Source organism: Salmo salar, chromosome ssa28, assembly GCF_905237065.1.
Source record: "Salmo salar chromosome ssa28, Ssal_v3.1, whole genome shotgun sequence".
NCBI lineage: Eukaryota > Metazoa > Chordata > Actinopteri > Salmoniformes > Salmonidae > Salmo > Salmo salar.
Window position 1 is genome coordinate 19,570,169 of NC_059469.1, and position 26,332 is coordinate 19,596,500.

The window sequence follows — 26,332 nt, forward strand, 5'->3', positions numbered from 1 at the left end:
ATTGGCAAACAAGTATTCTGAATTTCCGATTCATCGAGGTACCCGTATTTGCTATATCCTTCAACTTCAAGGGGACACCGGTAGCTAGCGTCATCCCGAATCAGAAACACGCGTTCTTTCAATATACATGTAGTTATGTGCAACAGTTGTGAATCTGTTCCATCAATATGGTAAGACTCCCTCCCTAATTCTTATTTTTCCGACGGTTGAGTTACGTTTGGGCATAGAATTTAGCGTCCTGTCCAGTAGCTATCAAGACAAGATCCCTCACGCTACAGAAACAGGTGAAATATTGGCCTACCATATAGGCCATTCTGGCACATACATTACTTTATTTACTATGTGTCTAAAAAACACAGCTGCTGTCAAACCAGTGTAGAGTAAGCTCTGAGTCGGATGCATCTGTCCTCTTAAGGAATAAAGTATTATTAGAATCAACACAGTCTCAAATCTTGCAAATGAATGTTAGAGCGGATGATGGCACAGAAACAGAGACAGATAGGCCTGCAGGCAATTCCAGAACCCTCACCCTGACGGTGTGCTCCGCTGCCATCGGTGGCACCTTCCAGTACGGCTACAACCTCTCCATCATCAACGCCCCCACCAACCACATCCAGAGGTTCATCAATGACACATACTGGGAGCGCTGGGGAACCGGCCTGGACACCTCCCAGGTGACCCTGCTGTGGACCGTGATCGTGTCTGCCTTCTCCCTGGGTGGCCTGACTGGGGCTCTTCTGGCAGGACCCATGGCTGTCCGCTGTGGTAGAAAGAACTCACTACTTCTCAATAACTCTTTCTTGTTCCTCGGTGCAGTCCTCGCCCTTACCAGCAGGGCGGCGAGGTCAGTTGAGATGATTGTTCTCGCCCGCCTGCTAGTGGGGGTCAACGCTGGGGTGAGCATGAACGTCCAGCCCATGTATTTCGGAGAGAGCGCCCCCAAACACCTGCGTGGCGCTGTGGCCTTCTCCTCGGCCGTGTTCACTGCTTTCGGGATCTTCGTGGGCCAGGTGGTGGGTCTAACGGAGCTGTTGGGTACCGAGCCCCTCTGGCCCTACCTCCTGGCCAGCAACGCCCTCCCAGGCCTCCTCCAGCTGCTCACCCTGCCCTGGTTCCCTGAGAGCCCCCGCTACCTGCTCATGGACCGGGGGAACAAGGAGGCATGCGCCCGGGCTCTGGGTAGGTTCCGCGGTGGGGCTGACTTCAGCCTGGAGATGGAGGAGATGCTGCAGGAGCAGGCTGATGCCGGTGGGGCCACGGCCAAGAGTCAGACTCCCTGGGACCTGTTCTCCAACCGCTCCCTCCACCCCCAGCTACGCACTGTGATGGCTGCTAGCAGCGCCATGATGCTGTGTGGTAATGACTCCATCTACTTCTATGCCTCGTACATCTTCCTAGCAGCAGGGATCCCTATGGAGAAGGTCCAATATGTTTCTATCGGCACTGGGGCCTGCGAGTTCACTGCTGCCGTCGTGTGTAACCTGCTGATTGAGCGTGTGGGCCGCAGGATGCTCCTCAGTGGCGGATACGCCCTGATGGCGGTCTGGGCGCTGGTCTTCACCCTGGCCCTGACCCTCCAGGGCTACTCTGTCCCAGGGATGCCCTATCTCAGCATGGTCTGTGTGTTCTGCTATATCCTCAGCTTCGGTATGGGCCCTGCCGGGGTTACGGGAATCTTGCCTGCTGAGATCTTTGACCAGACGGCTCGGCCTGCGGCCTACATGGTGGCTGGGTCCCTCATGTGGATCAACCTCTTGATAGTAGGCATGGCTTTTCCGTTCATAGTGAGTTACCTCGATGCGCTCTGCTTCATCCCGTTCTGTTGCGTCTGTGTGGCGGCCTCTTTGTTTGTGGGCCTCACTCTGCCCGAGACTAAGGGCAGGACACTGGCTGAGATCACAGCAGAGTTTGATAGGAGGAATCTTTTGAAGAAGGGCCCAGAGATGCAGGGGCCTGAGCCCATGAAGGAGCAATATCAGCTGGGTAAAGCTCTCTCTCTCACCACCGTAGACCCAGAGCCCCTCTCTCATCTCTTAGACCCAGAGCCTCTCTCTCTTACGGCCCTAGACCCAGAGCCCCTCTCTTTCACTGCCCTAGGCTCAGTGTCTCTATCTCTCACTGCCCCAGACCCGCTCTCTCTCACCACCCAAGACCAGACCCGCTCTCTCTCACCGCCCCCAGACCAGAGCCTCTCTCTCTCACCGGCCTAGACCCAGAGCCTCTCTCACTCACCGCCCTAGACCCAGAGTCTCTCTCTCTCACCGCCTAGACCCAGAGCCTGGGGGGACAGTCTGGGGGTCTGAGGGTGGGGTATTATATGAATAAGATGTAATTATGGTGTATGAATGTGGTGCCTTGGTCCCTAAACCAAATAGCCTATACCTCTTTTTGAACTCACTGTAATCAAGACTGCTGTTATAATGACAAATTAAGTCTGTCCCCGACTAAAAATAAAATCTTGGTCGACCGAGTCTTCCTGTTCTTTCGACCAATCAAAATGTTTAAACGTATTTTTTCCATATAAAGACATACATACACCCTATGTGTTTAAATAAAATCAACTACATATGCACTGAGCTTGTCTGATGCTTTAAGCACACTGTTTTGATTAGATAATTATCACACAAAAATGACTCAAGAAAGAGCCCGATGGTCACACTGTGTTAAAAAAAATGACATTGAGTGCCTGTGTGACTAGCGCACGTTGTCTCGTTCTCCTCCCTACTGCAGCGAAAAGGCACCACACCACAACAAGTGTTTCTTGCGCTGTCCGTGCTGAAACTGCAACATCATTTCAGCCATTTAGTTTCTTACTTGTTTCTGAAAAGTTGTTACCGAAATCCCTAATTTGTTGACAAAAAATATTCCCTATTCCGTCAACCCTTGCTCTCTTTACATGAAACATGTAAGCATCGCATGCATGTGACCAATAGGGTCTGACCTATAGCCTATCATAATCACATCAATAAAATGCTTATAACAAACTCCAAACCCATAATGTCAACTAGCAAAATGGATGCGGGGGACATGGAAAAAGAAACTCAAAACGGCCAAATATTTACTGGTTGCTCAGGAGGGAAAGGGGAAGTCAGATCTGTCTTAGACATTTGACTTAGTCGTGGAAACAACTGGAGATTAAGAAATATTTGGGTATAGGCGCAAGTGTTGTGAGAATCGTGTGCCAAGCAGTTGCTGTTAGATTACAATATTATCCTTTTTTATAACCATTTGGAACAGTCTAAACAACACTAAATAAATAAGTGTACCAGAGAGTCTGTACTAATGAAAAAAACGAATATATAAAGCCTTTATTAAATCAGACTAAGAACAGTTGCATGCATTCGTGAATTGCGGTTTAGGTAAATTATTCAAAGCTTCCTTTATTTAATTGTAAAACTAAAATGCTTGTTTTCATTTCAAAGCATGATTGTCTCATGCTTTGATGGCATGAACGAACGAAGGAATGAATGATTGATTGATACAGTAGCCTATATAATGAAATATAGGCCTAAGTAAGTTATGGTATTAAGACTAAACAGGGCACGCTCTTAGGCCTACAGCTCAATGGTGGTTATACAAGGTTAAAATACAAAGCCTACTAATGATGATGACGACATTACTCATTATTATAATGATTAAAAACAGCCAAATCTGTGAAATTGCTTTAGCCGTCATTTTGCCGTTGCATGAGGCTTGGTGCTCATGGAATTAGTAGGCTATTAAAGAAACACTCAAACAGGCAACAGAAGCAATATCTGTCTTATTTCTGTAGATGTATTTGGATGATTTATAAAGCCAGGCACATTTAACAGTTAGGCTATTCATTATAGACCTAATTAAATTGTGGTTTCCTCGCTCCTCCATTTTCTTAGACAATTAGGCTAAGGCAAGGCCTGTTTCCTCAGCTCTGCTGCTGCCTCCGCCGCATTGTTCTCAATCCCAATATGCTGGTTAACTTTGCTATTATGCACATAGCAACATAGGGAAAGGCAGCAATTCTATGGCGCACTGAAGATTATTTCAGAACCGCGGACGGTGACCGTATCCAATGCGGGAGAAAACTCATTTGTTCTAAAATAATATTTGATTTATTCATGTTGCACCATTATTTTTACCTAATATAACCATATAAAATTTCAGTATCACGTCTTAGAGTGATGGATTGTGCCCAACCCTTGGCCTCTACAGCCGTGAATCAGACAGGTCATGTGCACCATGAAAAAAATTATAATAATTGCTACTGCTTGATTAAAGAGATCTCGGTCGACCAACAGCTTATCGGCCAATTAATCGACCAGTCGACTAAATGGGGTCAGCCCTATAATGAATAATGATTTTGAATAATGATTTTGCACTATATTATTGCTATGATTTCTTTATCAAAACTCCATTACCTCCATTATGTTTAGACTGATGTAATTATGGTGCAGTGTGAGTCAGATATGTTCCTTCCATGCATGTGTGATATGGGGAAAGGGCATTGTCTGGTTATACTTGAATATCAGCACTGTACTACTCTCATCAAGTCCAGTCTCTACAGTTATGTACAATTTAGAATGTTGTAAGCTCGACCTATTTTGCTGTAAATGCCAAACCTGAATTGATATTGATTGTTGCAGTATGTTTACAGTATATAATGCATGTTTTATTTATTGCCAAAAGGAGAGTTGGATTATACATTTTCATCCTATTTTTGTCTGTTTGATCAGGAAATCACCAGCTATTTTCACTCTTTATGCCACAACACAAACACTTAAAACACATAATATAGGCTATAATGGTGAGCAGACTATTTAAATTACTATCCAGAATGTCCATTAGGTGGCATCATTGCGCTGAGTAAGTCCTGTGTTTCAGGGTTTCATGTATGTACCTTCAGTACCAGGTCCACCCTACCCTTGGTTACTCTTGGGTACCCAAAGGTTATCTATGCACTTTCAAGCATGACAAAGAAACTCTATGAAGCCATTCTTTGCAATTCTTGCTTTGTATGTATTTGAGTGTATGTATTTGAGTGTAAGACTGAAACAAGTGCTGATGTCAATCCAGCAATCTTTTTCTGTCATGAAACAACTACCGTAATTTCCGGACTATATGCCGCAACTTTTTTCCCACGCTTTGAACCTCGCGGCTTAAACAATGACGCGGCTAATATATGGATTTTTCCCGTTTTCAATTTTATTTTAAAAAAAAAACACATTCTGTGACGTGCTCAGTTTTTTGGCGGCATGAAGCTTTCATTAGACCAATGAAATTGCCGAACGGGTTAAGGTCAAACAACTTTTTTATTTACTGTTTAGATTAAATCGAGCGCTCTAAAACTTCCCATCATTCTGATTACGGTAGTCATTTTGTCACCCTCATCATGGCAAAGACACAGAGAAATGCATATGATGCAGCTTTCAAGTTGAAGGCGATTGATCTGGCTGTTGGAAAAGGAAATAGAGCTGCTGCACGGGAGCTTGGTCTTAATGAGTCGATAAGACGTTGGAAACAGCAGCGTGAGGAATTGACTCAGTGCAAAAAGACAACTAAAGCTTACTGCTAATTTTTTCTTTTTTGTTACAAGCCGTGTTTCGTTAAAGCCTATTTATTTTTGTTACAAGCCGTGTTTCGTTAAAGCCTGTGTAAAGTTCATTTGTTTCAATGTACCGGTAGGCACCTGCTGCTTATAGACATGTGCGGCATATTTATGTTCAAAATAATATATTTTTTTACATTTAGTGGGTGCGGCTTATATTCAGGTGCGCTCAATAGTCCGGATATTACGGTATATAATATAGATACAGTACCAGTCAAAAGTTTGGACACATCCACTCATTCCAGGGTTTTTCTTTATTTTTACTATTTTCTACATTGTAGAATAATAGTGAAGACATGGAAACTATGAAATAACACATATGGAATCATGTAGTAACCAAAAAAGTGTTAAACAAATCAAAATATATTTTATATTTGAGATTCTTCAAAGTATGCACCATTTGCCTTGATGACAGCTTTCTGCACTCTTGGCATAAAAAAAAATAATGAAAAACCCTTGAATGAGTAGGTATGTCCATTCTTTTGACTGGTACTGTATATAACCTATAAAATGCTGCATGCTGTACTCTTTACCATTTCTGTAATGATGATAATGATATTTAAAAATGCAAGAAATCTATCCTAATTAAAATCTACAGTGTCTTGAGAAGAACTGTTACAAGAATGTTTCAATAAGGCAATCTGTCCTATGGCTCAGCTCAGGTGCCTACTCTCACCATAGACATATAGATTTATAAATGTTTACATTTTTGTAATTTAGCAAGGTGCTCTTATCCAGAACGACTTAGTTATTAGCACATTCATCTTAAGATAGCTAGGTGAGACAACCACATATCACAGTTGTAGTAAGTACATTTTTCTCAAAGTAATCAGCAAAGTTTGTGTTAGTAGGAAAAGGCAAGTGTTGTTTTAATTTTTTTGTCGCTGTGGGATGTAATAAAGATTCTTTGTGAAGAGGTAGGTTTTCAGACGTTTTTGGAAGATGGTCAGGGACTCGGCCGTCCTAACGTCCGGGAGAAGCTCATTCCAATATTGGGGTGCCAGGACAGAGAAGAACTTTGACTGGGACGAGCGGGAGCTAGAAGTGGCTTGGGGTGTAGGGTTTGAGCATAGCCTGAAGGCAGTGGTGTAAAGTACTCAAGTAAAAATACTTTAAAGTACTACTTAAGTTGTGTTTTGGGGTATCTGTACTTTACTATTTATATTTTTTGACAACATTTACTTTGCTACGTTCCTAAAGAAAATAATGTACTTTGTCTCCATACATTGAGTGTTTAGCAGGACAGAAAATGGTCCAAATCACACACTTATCAAGAAAACATCCCTGCTGCCTCTGATCTGGCAGACTCACTAAACACAAATGCTTAGTTTGTAAATTATGTCTGAGTGTGAGTGTTGGAGTGTGCCTCTGGCTATCTGTAAAAAAAAAAAAAAACTATGCCGTCTGGTTTGCTTAATATAAGGAATTTTTTATTATTCATACTTTTACTATTGATACTTAAGTATATTTTAGCAATGACATGTACTTTTGGTACTTAAGTATATTTCAAACCAAATACTTTTACTCAAGTAGTATTTTAATGGGTGACTCACTTTTACTTGTCATTTTCTGAGGTATCTTTACTTTTACTCAAGTATGACAATTGGGTACTTTTTCGACCACTGCCTGAAGGTAGGGAGGGGGCAGTTCCCCTTGCTGCTCCATAGGCAAGCACCAGGGTCTTGAAGTGGATGCGAGCTTCCACTGAGAGCCAGTGGAAAGTGCAGAGAAGCGGGGTGACATGGGACAACTTGGGAAGGTTCAACATCGGGCGGGCTGGCTGCAGCGTTCTGAGTAAGTTGCAAGGGTTTGATGGCACAACCAGTGAACCCAGCCAGCAAAGTTGCACTTTTCCAGATGAGAGATGACAAGTACCTGGATTAGGACCTGTGCCGCTTCCTGTGTGAGGAAAGGTAATTTTCTACGGATGTTGTCGGGCATGAACCTGCAGGAGAGAGTCACTGCTTGGATGTTTGCATAGAACAGCAGGGTGTTGTCCAGGTTCACGCTGAGGTTCTTTGCCCTCTGGGAGGGGGACACCATAGAGTTGTCAAAAAAACCTCTAGACCACCTTTACTCCACACACATAGATGCATACAAAGCGCTCCCTCACCCACTATTTGGCAAATCTGACCATACTTCTATCCTCCTGATTCCTGATTACAAGCTAAAATTAAAGCAAGAAGCAGGAATAAAAAAGTGGTCAGATGAAGCAGATGCTAAGCTACAGGACTGTTTTGCTAGCACAGACTGGAATATGTTCGGGGTTCTTCCGATGGCATTGAGGAGTACACCACATCAGTCACTGGCTTCATCAATAAGTGCATCGATGATGTAGTCCCCACAGTGACTGTACGTACATACCCCAACCAGAAGCCACGGATTACAGGCAACATCCTCACTGAGCTAAAGGGTAGAGCTGCCACTTTCAAGGAGCGGGACTCTAAGAAATCCTGCTATTCCCTCCGACGAACCATCAAACAGACAAAGCGTCAATACAGGACTAAGATCGAATCATACTACACTGGCTCCGACGCTCATCGGAGGTGGCAGGACTTACAAACTATTACAGACTACAAAGGGAAGAACAGTCGAGAGCTGCCCAGTGACACAAGCCTACCAGACGAGCTAAATTACTTATATGCTCGCTTCGAGGCAAGAAATACTGAAACATGCGTGAGAGCACCAGCTGTTCCGGACGACTGTGTGATCACGCTCTCCGCAGCCGATGTGAGTAAGACCTTTAAACAGGTCAACATTCACAAGGCCGCAGAGCCAGAAGGATTACCAGGATGTGTACTCCGAGCATGCGCTGACCAACTGGCAAGTGTCTTCACTGACATTTTCAGCCTTTCCCTGTCCGAGTCTGTAATACCAACATGTTTCAAGCAGACCACCATAGTCCCTGTGCCCTAGAACACTAAGGTAACCTGCCTAAATGACTACCGACCCGTAGCACTCACGTCTGTAGCCATGAAGTGCTTTGAAAGGCTGGTCATGGCTCACATCAACACCATTATCCTAGAAACCCTAGACCCACTCCAATTTGCATACCGCCCCAACAGATCCACAGATGATGCAATCTCTATTGCACTCCACACTGCCCTTTCACACCTGGACAAAAGGAACACCTATGCGAGAATGCTACAGCTCAGCGCTCAACACCATAGTGCGCTCAAAGCTCATCATTAAGTTAAGGACCCTGGGACGAAACGCCTCCCTCTGGAACTGGATCCTGGACTTCCTGACGGGCCTCCCCCAGGTGGTAAGGGTAGGTGACAGCACATCCGCCACGCTGATCTTTAACACGGGGGCCCCTCAGGGGTGCGTGCTCAGTCCACTCCTGTACTACCAGTTCACTCATGACTGCACAGCCAGGCACAACTCCAACACCATTAAGTTTGCTGATGACACAACAGTGGTAGGCCTGATCACCAACAACGAGACAGCATATAGGGAGGAGGTCAGAGACCTGGCCGTGTGGTGCCAGGACAACAACAATTCCCTAAAAGTGATCAAGACTAAGGAGATGATTGTGGACTACAGGAAAAGGAGGACAAAGCACGCCCCCATTCTCATCGACGGGGCTGTTGTGGAGCAGGCTGAGAGCTTCAAGTTCCTTGGTGTCCACATCACCAACAAACAAACATGGTCCAAGCACACCAAGACAGTCGTGAAGAGAGCACGACAAACCTATTCCCCCTCAGGAGACTCAAAAGATTTGTCATGGGTCCTCAGATCCTCAAAAGGTTCTACAGCTGCACCATCGAGAGCATCCTGACTGGTTGCATCACTGCCTGGTATGGCAACTGCTCGGCCTCCGACCGCAAGGCACTACAGAGGGTAGTGCGTACGGACCAGTACATCACTGGGGCCAAACTTCCTGTCATCCAGGACCTCTATACCAGGCGGTGTCAGAGGAAGGCCCTAAAAATGTTCAAAGACTCCAGCCACCCTAGTCATAGACTGTTCTCTATGCTACAGCACGGCAAGCAGTCACGGAGCACCAAGTCTAGGTCCAAGAGGCTTCTAAACAGCTTCTACCCCCAAGCCATAAGACTACTGTACATCTAATCAAATGGCTACTCAGACTACTTGCATTGCCCCCCCCCCCCCCATTTTACGCTGCTGCAACTATCTGTTATTAACCATGCATAAGTCACTTTAATAACTCTACGCATATGTACACTACCGTTCAAAAGTTTGGGGTCACTTATAAATGTCCTTGTTTTGAAGGAAAAGTACTTTTTTTTGTCCACTAAAATAACATCAAATTCATCAGGAATACAGTGTAGACATTGTTAATGTTGTAAATGACGATTGTAGCTGGAAATGGCAGATTGTTTTTATTTTTATGGAATATCTACATATGCGTACAGAGGCCCATTTATCAGCAACCATCCCTCCTGTGTTCCAATGGCACGTTGTGTTAGCTAATCCAAGTTTATCATTTTAAAAGGCTAATTGATTGTTAGAAAACCCTTTTGCAATTATGTTAGCACAGCGGAAAACTGTTGTTTTGATTAAAGAAGCAATAAAACTGGCCTTCTTTAGACTAGTTGAGTATCTGGAGCGTAAGCATTTGTGAGTTTGATTACAGGCATTTCTTCTGAAATTTGTCAGTCTTTTCTTGTTCTGCGAAATGAAGGCTATTCCATGCGAGAAATTGCCAAGACACTTTAGATCTCGTACAACGCTGTGTACTACTCCCTTCACAGAACAGCGCAAACTGGCTCTAACCAGAATAGAAAGAGGAGTGGGAGGCCCCGGTGCACAACTGAGCAAGAGGACAAGTACATTAGAGTGTCTAGTTTGAGAAACAGATGCCTCACAAGTCCTCAACTGGCAGCTTCATTAAATAGTACCCGCCAAACAACAGTCTAAACGTCAACAGTGAAGAGGTGACTCCTGGATGCTGACCTTCTAGGCAGAGTTCCTCTGTCCAGTGTCTGTTCTTTTGCCCATCTTAATATTTTCTTTTTATTGGCCAGTCTGAGATATGGCTTTTTCTTTGCAACTCTGCCTAGAAGAGTGTGCTTCTGATCAATTTGATGTTATTTTAATGGACAAGAAATGTGCTTTTCTTTCAAAAACAAGGACATTTCTCAGTGACCCCAAAATTTGAACGGTAATGTAAATATTACCTCTTACCTCGACTAACCGGTGCCCCCACACATTGACTCTGTACCTGTACCCCCTGTATATAGCCTCGCTATTGTTATTTTACTGCTGCTCTTTAATTATTTGTTACTTTATTTATTATTTTGGGGGTATTTTTCTTAAAACTGCATTGTTGGTTAAGGGCTTGCAAGTAAGCATTTCACTTTAAGGTCTACACCTGTTGTATTCAGCGCATGTGACAAATACAATTTCATTTGATTCATAATATCTAGTAGTCATTCATCTTGATGCTGTTAATAATTGTCAATTACGTAATATTATTTGTGCTATTAAGGCTAACAATTTTGCTTATTTGAATGTTGTTAAACAATATTCTATGTATGTTAACATTTTCTACTAAATTGTTACTAATTTCGACCATTGTGTTCTTTTTGTATTATTATATCTTCATCGCGAGACTTTTTTGTTCTTGTGCAATTTTCCTGGCATCTCAGAGGTGGTAGTTCAAAGGTTCAGAGCCCACCCACTGCGGAAACGACAGACGATTTGTCGCGACAGATGGTTTGTTTACATAACAGCTTAGCTGAATTAACGTAGTAGGTTAGGAGAATTATGTTAATGTTAGGAAAAGAGTTAGGGTGAGGTTTCGCCTCAAAGCTACAGTCATCAACGGTTGTCCCCGACGCGACCACTAGATGAAGCTGTAGGCCTACTCCATCTAGCCATAACGCTAGAAACAAAAACATACTATCTGGCGACAAATCATCATTATCATAACACCGGCTTGCAAGACTTTGATATAAAGGAAAAAAAAACGGGGCTTCCTTCAAGCTTGATTTGGCCCGCGCTGCGTTGATAAAATGACGAATATTCGTCGTGATAATTCTCAAAGTTTATCAAAAGCTTGGATTGCACTGAGAAGACTTGATAAAAACGGTTGGTCTATTTTTTTTTTTTCAATTAATCCTTTTGGGTTGGAGTTGCAAAAACGTTAGGTTTCTTTTGATTTATTTAGCTTCTACACCTGCATTGCTTGTTGTTTGGGGTTTTAGGCTGGGTTTCTGTACAGCACTTTGAGACATCAGCTGATGTAAGAAGGGCTATATAAATACATTTGATTTATTGTTGCTCCCTGACGCTGTGTTTACACTGGTTTCCATATAAACACAGTCTCTGGGTTACATTTTAGCTCGTGCTAGTCGTGGGTTGCAGCTGAAATAACATACAAATCTAGCTACCCCCTTATCAAGATCAAAACGGCAGCCACAAATATTTACACCTAACAAAAATATAAACGCAGCATGCAACAATTTTAAAGATTTGACTGAGTTAGTTTATATAAGGACATCAGTCAATTTAAATAAATAAATTAGGCCCAAATCTATGGATTTCACGACTGGGAATACAGATATACATCTGTTGGTCACAGATACCTTTAAAAAAGCTAGGAACGTGGATCAGAAAACCAGTCCGTATCTGGTGCGTCCACCATTTGCCTCATGCAGCATGACACATCTCCTTAACATAGAGTTGATCCGGCTGTTGAGTGTGGCCTGTGGAAAGTTGTTCGACTCATCAATGGTCGTGCAAAGTTTCTGGATGTTGGCGGAAACTGGAACACGCTGTAGTACATGTCGATCCAGAGCATCACAAACAAGCTCAATGGGTGACATGTCTGGTGAGTATCCAGGCCATGGAAGAACTTGGACATTTTCAGCTTTCAAGAATTGTGTAACAGATCCTTGTGGCATGGGGCTGTGCATTATCATGCTGAAATATGAGGTGAATGGCACGACAATGGGCCTATAAGGATCTAGTCAAAGTAGCTCTGTGCATTCAAATTGACATCGATAAAATGCAATTGTCTTTGTCCGTAGCTTATGCCTGCCCATACTATAAGCCCACCGACACCATGGGGCACTCTGTTAACAATGTTGAGCAAACTGCTCGCCCACACAAGCCATACACACTACACTGTCTGCCATCTGCTTCCCTGTGACGGTTTCTGACAGTTTGTGCAGAAATTCGGTTGTGCAAACCCACAGTTTCATCAGTTGTCCAGGTGGCTGGTCTCAGACAATGGTTACACGTGGTCTGCGCTTGTAAGGCCGCTTGGACTCCTGCCAAATTCTCTAAAATATGTTGGAGGTGACTTATGGTAGAGAAATTAACATTAAATTCTCTGGCAACATCTCTGCTGGACATTCCTGCACAGTCAGCATGCCAGATGCACTCTCCCTCAACTTGATACATCTGTGGCCTTGTGTTATTTAACATTTTATAGTGGCCTTTTATTGTCCCCAGCACAAGGTGCACCTGTGTAATGATCAAGCTGTTTAATCAGTTTCTTGATATGCCACACCTGTCAGGTGGATGGATTATCTTGGCAAAAGAGAAATGCTCACTAATAGGGATGTAAACAAATTTGTGCAACATTTTTTTTTTATAGAAATATGTTTTTTGTGCATCTTTTATTTTAGCTCATGAAACATGGAACCAACACTTTACATGTTGCTTTTATGTTTTTGTTCAGTATAATAAAAATGTAGTATATACTTCCAGCCCAACTTCAGCCAGCTGGAAGCAGGTGGCTTTGACATCTTTGTTGACGTACAGTCCACTGAGAAATGATAGCCAGCGAGGCTACTTGAAATTAAATGTAAGCCCCCTATCAAGGCTTCACATTATAAACCATCTGTGATTATTTATTGCAGTTGCACACATAAAAAAGCTGAATTCATTACAAATTACATGTGTTCCTCCTATTCCAGATGACAGAGTCATTGCATTGCAAGAGGTCACCATTCCAAAGGGTATGGAGGCCACTACAGTTAAACAGGTAGGCAGAGTGGTTCAGCAGTAGGCCAAATTGTCAGGTCAGGTTTCTCCCCCATGCTAATAGCTCTCGCTCTCGCTCTCTCCTTCAAGATCATAACACATTCGTTTGGATTGAATTCTGCTAATGTGACACAGACATTTAAGGTATGCCATATTTATTTTTATAAAGTTCTGATTCCTAAAATTCAGTCTCAAAAGATTGTACTGTATACTGACTGACACTATTATAATGTATCCCTTACCAAATGATGGCATATTTGTAGATAAGAAACCACAAGGGCTGTCTGATTCCATTCAACAGCTTTATACCTGTGAACAGCAAGCACATGTAAGTACTGCAACATTCAGTATGTTACTGTGAGCCAATAATTTACTAAAATGTATATTTCATGTAAAAAATACAAAATATTCGAGTGTAATTAATTCTATCAGTGCATAACATTAATGTCAATATATTTTGATTCATAGGTCATATGTGCTGGAAGTGGCAACAGTCTTTCAGCATGGTACACATTTAACTTATATCCTCACATTAAAATATAATTTAAATAACAGATATATGGTGAGCTACAAAAGTATTAGGACAGTGACATTTTTTGGGGCTCTGTAGTCCAGCACTTGACACTATGAAACTACAGCAGTTTTTGTACATAGTCCCCCCATTTTAGGGTACCAAAGGTATTTGGACAAATTCACTTATACACTGAGTGTACAAAACATTAAGAACACCTTCCTAATATTGAGGTGCACCCCATCTTTTGCCCTCGGAACAGCCTCAATTCGTCAGGGCAAGGACTACAAGGTGTCAAGCTTTCCACATGCAGGCTGGCCATTGTTGATTTCAATGCTTCCCACAGTTGTGTCAAGTTGGCTGAATGTCCGTTGGGTGGTGGACCATTCTTGATACACACGGGAAACTGTTGAGTGTGAAAAACCCTGCAACATTAGCATTCTTGACACAAACCGGTGCACCTGGTACCTATTACCATACCCCGTTCAAAGGCACTTAAATCTTTTCCCTTACCCATTCACCCTCTGAATGGCACATATACACAATCCATGTCTCAATCGTCTCAAAGCTTTAAAATTCTTCTTTAATCTGTCTGCTCCCATTCAACTCCACTGATTGAAGTGGATTTAACACGTGATATCAATAAGGGGATCATAGCTTTCACCTGGATTCACCGATGTGTCAGTCTATGTCATGGAAAGAGCACACTCAGTGTATATGCATTAAAGTAGTCAAAAGTTTAGTATTTGGTCCCCATATTCCTAGCATGCAATGATTATATCAAGCTTGTGACGCTACAGGTCCCGTGTGGCTCAGTTGGTAGAGCATGGTGTTTGCAACACCAGGGTTGTGGGTTCGATTCCCACGTGGGACCAGTACGGATACATTTTTTAATGAAATGTATGCATTCACTACTGTAAGTCACTCTGATTAAGAGCGTCTGCTAAAATGATTAAAATGTAAAAAATGTACAAACTCGTTAGATGCATTTGCTGTTTGTTTTAGTTGTGTTTCAGATGATTTTGTGCCCAATAGAAATGAATGGTAAATAATGTATTGTGTCATTTTGGAGTCACTTTTATTGTAAATAACAATATGTTTGTAAACACTTATACATACATTAATGTGGATGCTACCATTATTACGGTTAATCCTGAATGAATCGTGAATAATGATGTGTGAGAAAGTTAGACGCACAAATATCATACCCCCACCCCGCTAACCTCCTCTTTTATTGTAATGGTGAGAGGTCTTCGTGCTATGATATTTGTGCGTCTGTAACTTTGTCACTCATCATTATTCACAATTCATGTAGAAGTGTTTAGAAACATATTCTATTCTTATTTACAATAAAAGTGACTGCAAAATGACACAATACATTATTTACCATTCATTTCTATCCGCACAAAATAATCTGAAAGACAACCAAAACAAACAGTAAATGCATCCAACAAGTGTGTAGTCACAAGCTTGATGTAATCATTGCATGCTAGGAATATGGGACCAAACTAAACTTTTGACTACTTTAATACACATGTAAGTGAATTTGTCCCCCTAAAATGTGGGGACTATATACAAAAAGTGCTGTAATTTCTAAATGGTTCACCCGATATGGAAGAAAATTAAATTAAGATGATTTTCTGCACTTTAACATGTATAATTTCAAATCCAAAGTGCTGAAGTACAGAGCCAAAGCAACAAAAAAATGTGTCACTGTCCCAATACATTTGTAGCTCACTGTATATTATCCAGTATATAAATCTATGTTGTTTCCCTTGTAAAAAATGCGTGATTGATGTTGTGGTGTATTTGTTGATTCTAAGTCATTCCAAAACCACGGACCATTGCCATGACAGTAATCAATAAAACTATGCGAACAAGACTACAGGGAGTTGTCAGAAGGGTAAGACAATATTTCTAAGGGCTTTCTATATTCATAATCCAGAGAGGAATAAACATTGATTTGTCATTATTTATTTTTTCAGATAGTGAGACTTGAAGAACTGTTTCCTCAGATTAAATTAAGACGTCATGAGAAGATTTATCAGGTACATCATAAGAATACATCATATTGTACAAAAAAAGTATCAAAATGTTTGCACTCGCTAATGAAAGTCGCTCTGAATAAGAGCGTCTGCTAAATGACTCATGTAAAATATTGGAACTACAGTATCATCACGCATATAAATGCATGTCGGCTGAGTTATGTTTTTATTTTAATAGGAAATAGAGTTGCTGAACCAACAGTTGAGATTTCTTCATAAAAGAATGCAGGTAAGCATAAGTATTGCTTATGACAAATATAGGCAGAAGAAAATAAAAAAAGGTTGATTTTCTGTTACTGCATATAAGATGAGGGTTTACTTGAATCGGGCACAAAGAAGTGTGTACCACAGTCTACTGGCTATGTTACATTCAGATTGTGTTTAATATAGACGCAATTATTGTTTCAGATGGCTGATTCTCACAGCTGGATGGGAATGTTCATCAGAACTCCTATGTGGTAGAACAAAACACCTAGGCCCAACATGTTATATGTACTTTCCATTCGTTTATACTGTCAACTTTACCATAGCCATATGAGCAATGGTAAATCTGGTTAATATATACCTATTATGACATTGTATTATCTGATTTTGTCTGCAGTGTAGCATATCTTGAAAATGTAAGATCGTTTGAGTGGTATAGAAATTCAATTTGCTGTTGGATATACTTGGTATAAAATGTTCACCCCACAAAATAAAACTGAGCTTATTATTTTGGGAACAGTAGTTCCAACTAGCCGGGGTACAAGTCTGTTTGTGCAATCATTCCACCACTTAACATGACAAGGGGAGTGGCAAGGAGTAGAATGATCGCACAAACAGACTTGTACCCACCCAGGCTAACTCCAAACCACTTCAGGTATGAAACTATTGGCATGATGCTTTAGTGCTTTGCTACATGATTGTGCAACCTTTCCATCTCCATTACTGATTAAATAAAAAGGGTGTTTGTCAACTTTATTGATTTAGGGGGGGAAAAAATACTTCATGGGATTTTAAGTGAAACTCAATGTTCTCAAAAAGTACCAAAATAAAATGTACTAAAATATTTGGGTTAACCCTTTAACTGGACATTTAGGTCAAGCATACAAAGATACATGAGAAGTGAAGAGCTTTTGTTCCATGAATAGTTATACTAAATCCATCAAAAGCATCTGCTAAATTTGGACCATAATTAACTAAATGTAAGGCAGTTGCCACCATCTTTATGCGCAAACCAAGTCATGAGACAAAGGCAGACATTTAAATAGCATAGTGGCCTTAACTCAAGAGGTGGTTGGCAAATTTTTCTGGGAATATGTGAGTGCAAGGAATGTAAAATGTATTCATTAAATACAGCTAGTACAAAATGTAACATGAATTGAGTATTTCCAAATCTATTTGTGTTCTTTGCCTAGGGGGACATTTGACTCATGCAAACAGTGATTGTCCTTTTAAAGTAAGTAGACAAGATGTCACTTGTCACACAAAAAATAAAAATGTATTTGTATGTAATTACAGAATGGTGTCCAACGAGTATGCACCAAATGTCACATTGATCCACAATTACAAAGATGCATTTCTTCCATCAACAAATATTGAAAATTATATACATAAAGGGCATGGGTGACAAAAACAGTACACTAGGATTCACAGGACACATTTCCAATAGGACAGTTAAGCAAAATCAATAATTACAAAGAGGCCATTTTACTTTTATACTTTCTCTTCAGTCTCGGAACATTAAACTAAAACTCATCCTATCCCAGAGACCATGGTCTTTAAACTTCTCAGAGATGGTAAAGTTCTGGCTTGTGAAAAGGACTGGAGTTATTGTACTTGGCAGTTCTATTCGCTTTTTGACTTTTTGCTGTCATTCCCGTTCTTCTCTGGGACAATCTCTTCAGGCTTTCTCTTCTTGGTGCCGTCGGCCATGCTGCTGTCAGGGTGAGCGCTGAACGTGATGATGATGCAGGTCATGTTGTCACAGCCTGTGCCATCTCCAGATGTATCAGGTGCCAAGCAATGGTCAAGTAGCTAAGGAGACAAAATAAAGTTTGAGAGCGCTAGTTCATTGTTAAATAAAGAATGAGTAATGTCATGATTACAGGGGAGTGGTGGATCTCAGGTACATCAACTGAGGTTTCCCAACACAGTAAAAAAATATAATCTTACTTCTTCAACTATGGAGGACAAAGGCCTGGCAGCATCATCGGCATTAGGCTTTATTCTCTGACTGACAAAGTCTACAACCTCTTGACTGCTCATGACATTCCTGTGGATGACACTCATTAATGAAGAAAAATATAGCTGTGGATCCATTTCACACAAAAAAAACTATATCAAACAAACTGTACCAGATTCCGTCGCATGCAATGATCATGAAGTCGTGCTCTGGGTTGAGGGTGAGCACTTTGACGTCAGGCATTGAGGAGATCATCTGCTCCTCTGGGCCAAGGGCCTTGTTTCGTTTGTAAAAGTGATCGCCTGAAAACACAAAGGCCCTCTCAATCTGATGTCTTTTCTTTTCTACAACAGCAAAAAAAAAAAAATATATATATATATATATATATATATTTCTGGAAACAATGCCTGATAATTGAAATCAAATGCCAGGGCTAGGAAATGCAGGAGGATCGATTTACCGATGGCCCTGGAGAGGTTGAGTCCTCCGTTGACGCGACCGTCCATGGTGACCTTTCCCCCAGCATTCTTTATCCTGGCCAGCTCCAGCTCATCCTCTGGCTTGTGGTCGTAGGACATGTCTATGGCCTTGCCCTTCTCAGACACGACACAGCGGGAGTCGCCGGCGTTTGCCACAATCAGCTGTTTCCCTCTGATCAGAGCCACCACTGCTGTAGTGCCACTGTCTGCGCCAGGCTGGGGAAAAAGGGCATACAGTTTCTGAAAATAGCCACCTTCAGTTTAAAGGGCCTGTGATTAACCCACTACACAGCTAAGGAGATTAATCACAGAATAATATTTTGCATTTAGTGAGGCATAGAAAGTAATCACTACTTCAGACACAAAACACCCCATTACAACCTTTCAACAACCAGGGCTACTCAGAAATCCTTTTAATAAAGCGCTCTCCATTCAAGGTTTAAGTTGAAAATTAAGCGGAGTGTATTCTACCTCTTCTTTTCCATCCATTCCAGGGTAGCACATCTCATTCTCTTCATCAGAGTCCTCCCCCTCTTCCGTGTCTTCTTCCTCGTCACTGTTTTCACCTTCATCTTCCTCACTGGCATCCTGTAGAAGCGTAATTACATAGTTAACACACATAGCATTCTTTCCACAATTACAAAAATATTTTAAACAGTTTATTTGTTGAAAAATCCAGTTGGGGGGGGGGATTAATCTATGAACAGCAAATATGAGTTACAGCAAAGGTGCCCAACCCTCCTCCTGGAGAGCAGTCATTCTGCAGGCTTTTACTCCAACCAGAATCTATCAACTGATTCTACCAATAGCTGTTCACCAGGACCTTTAAGCTTAATCAGGTGTGTAAGAACTGTTTGGGCAAAAGCCTGAATACCCAGTAGCTCTTCAGGCAGAGGGTGGGGCACCAGAGTTAGAGTAACAGGAACTTAACTCCTGAAGGAGAGTTCTTCCCCCTCACCTCCTCTTCGCTACCCTCCTCGTCTTCCTCTTCCCCTGACTCGTCACTGTCCTCAAAGAACTTGGAGCTGGTGTCTCCTGAAGCCGGAGCTGCTGAGGAGGAGCAGGAGGGCCCGGTTTCTTTTTCTCCTTCAGAGGACCCTGCTGCTCCTGCCGCTGAAGAGCTGTCCCCTTCTGCTCTCCTGCAGGCCCGCAGCTTGGAGAATCCCGCACCACCAGTTGCACTTCCAGCACCATCAGCCTTCTGATTGCTGTCCATCTCGCTCTCCACTTCCCCGTTGATGCCCTTCTCCCCATGGGAATGTGGTTCACCTTCCCCAGACTCTTTTTTGCCCTCCGGACAGAGCTTCTTGTGTTTAATCGCATTGAGGTTCTGTCCATAGCGGACGAGTAACTCTTCAATGGTCAAGGTGGCCTCTTCGTGCAAAAGTTCTGCCTCCTCATTGTCCACTAACAGACCGAAAGGAACACATGGGTTTGAATCAAACTATTTGTTTTGAATAAAGCACAAGGAATGACAACTACATATTTAACTTGGACGGTTGTTACAGCGTACTTACAATCATCTTCTTCAGCCACTTTTTCATTTGGTGCTTCCTCTTGTGGACGGCCAGCTATCTGAACAAGCTCTTTGATCACTTCCTCTGTGGTCACCCTGCTATCAATGGCCAGAAATGCATCCTCCAAAGCCTGAAACACATGCACCCACCTAAGACAAATGTATGCTGCTATGGAGTAGAGTTTGACAACAAATACAAGAGCTACTGAACCAAAGTTGGTAGGTACTCACTTTTGACAACGTGAGATTGCACAATGTTTATTGGGTGTACTTTCTATATATACACTCTTACATATATGCAATATGTTCCATTTTCCATGTCAAGAGGATTCCTTTCCATACCGCAAATGCATTCTTGCACTCACCTTTTGCAGTTTGCCATCTTTGTAAGTCTTCTGTTCCTTAATGATTTCAGGAAGGTACTTGGAACAGTATAATGCTACTTCCTCACCTGAGAAAGCAAGTACTGATTATTTAGAATAACTTGTTTAATAATGTCTGATATTAACACAAATAACATACAATCAAGGTACGCACACGGGATAAAAAGAGCAGTACCTCCATGTCCATCATACACAGCAAACATAGCTGTTTCTTCATCCAGTTCTGGAATGCAGTTGTGAGCATCCTGTTGAAAGAAACAAAAACGTTACTCTCATGGAATGTCATTTCTATGAGCAGTATAACAGCTACATAATAGAAATCAGACCGGTGCCATTTGAATGTGAAAATGTAATATGATGCATTTACATTGTCAATGTCAACGGCCCAGTCTTGCACATCTTACATATCTATATCAATACATGCAGGAAAGCTACCTAGCTACATTGTTAGCTAACTACAAAACTATCAGTATTCATGCCCAAATAAAACTTAGCTAGCTGGCCAGTGTTGACGTTGATAGTTATTAAGTCACGTGTTTAATGGTTGGATAGCTAAGCCAAGCTCCACATGTTTAACAACGTGTAGCCCATTATAGACAACTTACAGTACTTTTTGTTGTCTGAACCAAATCCTTTCGTTAACATTCTAGCTAACTGGTAGCTAGTTCTGATAGCTAGTTAGTTGGACACCATACTGGCAACGAATGACTGCGGAATCCAATTCGGCTAGCAATTTGTTTAGATCATCTTACCTCCATTGAGACACGCCAGCCCTGCATGGCCGCAAAGCCATAGCTCATATTTTGGTTTCCCCCATTGGAAGAGGACTTCACTGTATTGGGTTGCGACAAGTAAGCTCCCATGATGTACCAACAATGGGTTTCAACTTCGTTGATGTTGGAAAATCCGATGTGGTAGGGGAAAAAAACAAGATGACGAAAATAAATTAGACAGATGCTCCAACTTCACCGTACAGTTCATTATATCATGCAGTAGAGTATAAACATTGCTATCACGCAGTAGAATATAAACATTACAATATTTTTGACAAAGGGCCAAAGGCTAGTTAGCCGGTTTATTGCTAGCTTGGATGGTGTATCTAGCGACTGTTGGCTAAGCTAACAAACGAACATAGACACCGTTCTTACTCACAAACTATACATATTTTAAGCAAAGGCAAATGGGACACCATTAACCGGAAGATAATACTTGCTATCAAAACATTTCAGTCTTAAAAGTGAGTCCAATTTTAACATTTTACAGGAAAATACCAGCACGTGTAACTACAAACACAACAGACCTCTCAAAAATAATCGGATACATAAAGGAAGCGGAAACGATGTGATGAATGAGAGGTGCGCATGTCTACTTGTGAGCAGGGGCGTTCAGAAAGGGCGCCAAAACTTTAGTTGCAGAGAACGAGTACGTCCACGAGGTGTCGCAAAAGTCACCGATTCTAGTGTGGCCAACAAACGTTGGAGTGGATCTATATCCTTTCTCCGTTTCCTTTCCTTTTAACATGAAAAAAGACGACAGGCTGCAGTTCGGTAAAAACATGTTTAGTTCTTTAATCAGTAGACACGAAAGAGATTTTAAATACCCAAGAATACATAACAGTAGGTGGGGGAAAACAAAGGAGATGTGTATTGCCACTATCTTGTCCTGTGCTGTTGGTTTTGCTGGTATTGTTTTTGTGTAACTATTTTCTTATATGCAAAGTCAAAAAGGATCATTGCCAAAAATGTAAAATGAAATTGAGTACGTTTTCTTCCAATACTGAGCTTTTCCTTAAACTTTTACAACATTTGAGATTCCCTTCCTCTTGGGGTAGATTGTCCTGTCCTGTGAACTGGAACAAACACACACACACAGTCGTGAAGAAGGCTTGATAGTGCCTCTTCACCCTCAGGAGGTTGAAAAAGTTTGACATGGGCCCTCAAATCCTGAAATGGTTCTACAGCTGTACCATTGAGATCTGGCTGCATCACTGCTTGGTATGGAAATAACACCACCCCTGATTGCATGGCACTACAGAGGGTTGTGCGGACATCCCAGTACATTACTGGGGCCGAGCTCCCTGCCATCCAGGACCTCTATATCAGGCGGTGTGAAAAGAAGGCCCGGAAAATCATCAAAGGCACCAACCACCCAAGCCATAGACAATTCTTTCTGCTGCCTCACGGCAAGAGGTACCGGTAAATCAAGTCTGACACCAACAGGCTCCTGGACAGCTTGTATCTTTATTGACATTTTATTTCACTATTTGCACTGTCTCTATGCACACTCACAGGGACCTACACACTCATTCACACTGTCACTCCAACACACACACAAACAATCACTCCATCATTTGCTCACTCACACATAATATGCACATACATTTATACTGAATCTACACACCTGCACACCCACTCACATGCAAGCTGCTGCTACTCTGTTTATCTTATATCCTGTTGCCTAGTCACCTTACCCCAATACATATCTACAGTTGAAGTTGGACGTTTCCATACACTTAGGTGGGAGTCATTAAAACTTGTTTTTAAACCACTCCACACATTTCTTGTTAACAAACTATAGCTTTGGCAAGTTGGTTAGGACATCTACCTTGTGCATGACACAAGTCATTTTTCCAACAACTGTTTACAGATAGATTATTTCACTTATAATTCACTGTATCACAATTACAGTGGGTCAGAACTTTACATATACTAAGTTGAATGTGCCTTTAAACAGCTTGGAACATTACAAAAAATGATGTCATGGCTTTAGAAGCTTCTGATAGGCTAATTGACATAATTTGAGTCAATTGGAGGTGTACCTGTGGATGTATTTTAAGGCCTACCTTCAAACTCAGTGCCTCTTTGCTTGACATCATGGGAAAATCAAAGTAAATCAGCCAAGACCTCAGCAAAAAAACTGTTGACCCCCACAAGTCTGGTTCATCCTTGGGAGCAATTTCCAAACGCCTGAAGGTACCACGTTCATCTGTACAAACAATAGTACGCAACTATAAACACCATGGGACCACGCAGCCGGCATACCGCTCAGGAAGGAGACGCATTCTGTCTCCTAGAGATTAACGTATTTTGGTGCGAAAAGTGCAAATCAATCCCAGAACAACAGCAAAGAACCTTGTGAAGATGCTGGAGGAAACCGGTACAAAAGTATCTATATCCACAGTAAAATAAGTCCTATATCGACATAACCTGAAAGGCTGATCAGCAAGGAAGAAGCCACTGCTCCAAAACCGCTGTAAAAAAAGCCAGACTACGGTTTGCAACTGCACATGGGGACAAAGATCGTACTTTTTGGAGAAATGTCCTCTGGTCTAATGAAACAAAAATAGAACTGTTTGGCCATAATGATCATCGTTATGTTTGGAGGAAAAAGGGGAGGCTTGCAAGCCGAGGAACACCATCCCAACCGTGAAGCACGGGGGTTGCAGCATCATGTTGTGGGGGTGCTTTGGTGATGAGGTGGTGAGGGTAGGTAGCAACACATCTGCCAAGCTATTCCTCAACACTGGAGCTCCACAGGGTCCTGGGACTAAACACCTCCCTCTGCAACCTGATCCTGGACTTCCTGACGGGCCACCCCAGGTGGTGAGGCTCCCCTAACAACACATATGCCACGCTGATCCTCAACACTGGAGCTCCCCAGGGGTGCGTGCTCAGTCCCCTCCTGTACTCCCTGTTCACCCACGACTGCATGGCCAGGCACGACTCCAACACCACCATTAAGTTTGCAGACGACACAACAGTGGTAGGCCTGATCACCGACAACGACGAGACAGCCTATAGGGAGTAGGTCAGAGACCTGGCCGTGTGGTGCCAGAGTAACAACCTCTCCCTCAACGTAACCAAGACTAAGGAGATGATTGTGGACTACAGGAAATGGAGGACCGAGCACGCCCCCATTCTCATCGACGGTGCTGTAGTGGAGCAGGTTGAGAGCTTCAAGTTCCTCAATGTCCACATCAACAACAAACTAGAATGGTCCAAACACACCAAGACAGTAGTGAAGAGGGCACGACAAAGCCTATTCCCCCTCAAGAAACGAAAAAGATTTGGCATGGGTCCTCAGATCCTCAAAAGGTTCTACAGCTGCAACATCAAGAGCATCCTGACTGGTTGAATCACTGCCTGGTACGGCAATTGCTCTGCCTCCGACCGCAAGGCACTACAGAGGGTAGTGCGTACGGCCCAGTACATCACTGGGGCTAAGCTGCCTGCCATCCAGGACCTCTACACCAGGCGGTGTCAGAGGAAGGCCCTAAAAATTGTCAAAGACTCCAGCCACCCCAGTCATAGACTGTTCTCTCTACTACCGCATGGCAAGCGGTACCGGAGTGCCAAGTCTAGGACAAAAAGCCTCAATTGGGCCGACCAACCAGTGCTCCCGCACATTGGCTAACCGGGCTATCTGCATTGTGTCCCGCCACCCACCACCCGCCAACCCCTCTTTTACGTTACTGCTACTCTCTGTTCATCAAATATGCATAGTCACTTTAACCATATCCACATGTACATACTACCTCAATCAGCCTGACTAACTGGTCTGTAGCCTCGCTACTTTTATAGCCTTGCTACTGTATATAGCCTGTCTTTTAACTGTTGTTTAATTTATTTACTTACCTATTGTTCACCTAACACATTTTTTGCACTATTGGTTAGAGCCTGTAAGTAAGCATTTCACTGTAAAGTCTACACCTGTTGTATTCAGTGCACGTGACAAATAAACTTTGATTTGATTTAACTTTGCTGCAGGAGGGACTGGTGCACTTCGCAAAATAGATGGCATCATGAGGAAGAAAAATTATGTGGATATATTGAAGCAATATCTCAAGACATCAGTCAGGAAGTTAAAGCTTGGTCAAAAATGTGTCTTCCAAATGGACAATGACCCCAAGCATACTTCCAAAGTTGTGGCAAAATGGCTTATGGACAACAAAATCAAGGTATTGGAGTGGCCATCACAAAGCCCTGACCTCAATCCTATACAAAATCTGTGGGAAGACCTGAAAAAGTGTGTGCGAGCAAGGAGGCCTACAAACCTGACTCAGTTACACCAGCTCTGTCAGGAGGAATGGGCCAAAATTCACCCAACTTATTGTGGGAAGCTTGTGGAAGGCTACCCAAAACATTTCACCGAAGTTAAACAATTTAAAGGCAATGCTACCACATACTAATTGAGTGTATGTAAACTTCTGACCCACTGGGAATGTGATGAAAGAAATAAAAGCTGAAATAAATCATTCTCTCTACTATTATTCTGACATTTCACATTCCCAAAATAAAGTGGTGATCCTAACTGACCTAAAACAGGGAATTTTTACTAGGATTAAATGTCAGGAATTGTGAAAAACGGAATTTAAATGTATTTGGCTAAGGTGTATGTAAACTTCCGACTTCAGCTGTATCTCCATCACTCCAGTATCCCTGCACATGTAAATATGGTACTGTAACTGACTTTTTAGATATTTCCTGAATATACTATACTTTATTGTTTATTTCTAGTAATACGTTGTTATTGATTATTGCATTGTTGGGTTTTGAGTTTGTAAGAAAGGCATTTCACTGTACTTGTGCATGTGATATTAAAACTTGGAACTTGAGTCAGTGGAGCCTCAAGGGGTCATCTAGTTCCTCATTAAACACAGGGGGGAGACACACACCAGCGCTCAGGTTGTTTTTG

At 42.2% G+C, this 26,332-nt stretch overlaps 3 protein-coding genes across 8 annotated transcripts; 2 read left to right on the top strand and 1 right to left on the bottom strand.

The window, feature by feature from the left end:
• Nucleotides 1–36: 36 nt before the first annotated feature.
• LOC123731428 (uncharacterized) lies at nucleotides 37–17,056 on the top strand. Of its 4 annotated transcripts, none has more exons than XR_006762530.1 (9): nucleotides 37–170; nucleotides 13,474–13,541; nucleotides 13,631–13,684; nucleotides 13,804–13,868; nucleotides 14,009–14,046; nucleotides 15,875–15,954; nucleotides 16,037–16,099; nucleotides 16,275–16,325; nucleotides 16,505–17,056. XR_006762530.1 is itself a non-coding variant. In XM_045710048.1 (9 exons), the coding sequence occupies exons 1-9, from the start codon at nucleotides 11,563–11,565 to the stop codon at nucleotides 16,556–16,558; spliced, it is 549 nt and encodes a 182-aa protein (XP_045566004.1). In that variant the 5' UTR covers nucleotides 11,270–11,562; the 3' UTR covers nucleotides 16,559–17,056. The 4 variants fall into 4 exon arrangements, 2 of the variants coding, with proteins under 2 accessions (XP_045566004.1, XP_045566003.1); XR_006762531.1 differs by lacking the exon at nucleotides 37–170 and adding an exon at nucleotides 11,197–11,263; XM_045710048.1 differs by lacking the exon at nucleotides 37–170 and adding an exon at nucleotides 11,270–11,638.
• Nucleotides 164–2,502, top strand: LOC106589647 (solute carrier family 2, facilitated glucose transporter member 11). Its single transcript, XM_045710046.1, has one exon. The coding sequence runs from the start codon at nucleotides 459–461 to the stop codon at nucleotides 2,208–2,210; it is 1,752 nt and encodes a 583-aa protein (XP_045566002.1). The 5' UTR covers nucleotides 164–458; the 3' UTR covers nucleotides 2,211–2,502.
• On the bottom strand, nucleotides 17,039–22,011 carry ppm1g (protein phosphatase, Mg2+/Mn2+ dependent, 1G). Of its 3 annotated transcripts, none has more exons than XM_014178877.1 (11): nucleotides 21,939–22,011; nucleotides 21,391–21,524; nucleotides 20,814–20,883; nucleotides 20,621–20,706; nucleotides 20,257–20,386; nucleotides 19,698–20,146; nucleotides 19,211–19,327; nucleotides 18,721–18,955; nucleotides 18,433–18,562; nucleotides 18,251–18,350; nucleotides 17,039–18,112 (listed from the first exon to the last, which is right to left on the bottom strand). In XM_014178877.1, exons 2-11 carry the CDS (start codon nucleotides 21,499–21,501, stop codon nucleotides 17,924–17,926), a joined length of 1,617 nt encoding a protein of 538 aa, XP_014034352.1. In that variant the 5' UTR covers nucleotides 21,502–21,524; nucleotides 21,939–22,011; the 3' UTR covers nucleotides 17,039–17,923. The 3 variants fall into 3 exon arrangements, with proteins under 3 accessions (XP_014034352.1, XP_045565869.1, NP_001133844.1); XM_045709913.1 differs by having other exon boundaries at nucleotides 20,793–20,883; NM_001140372.1 differs by lacking the exon at nucleotides 21,939–22,011 and having other exon boundaries at nucleotides 21,391–21,523.
• Between the last annotated feature and the right edge of the window lie 4,321 nt (nucleotides 22,012–26,332).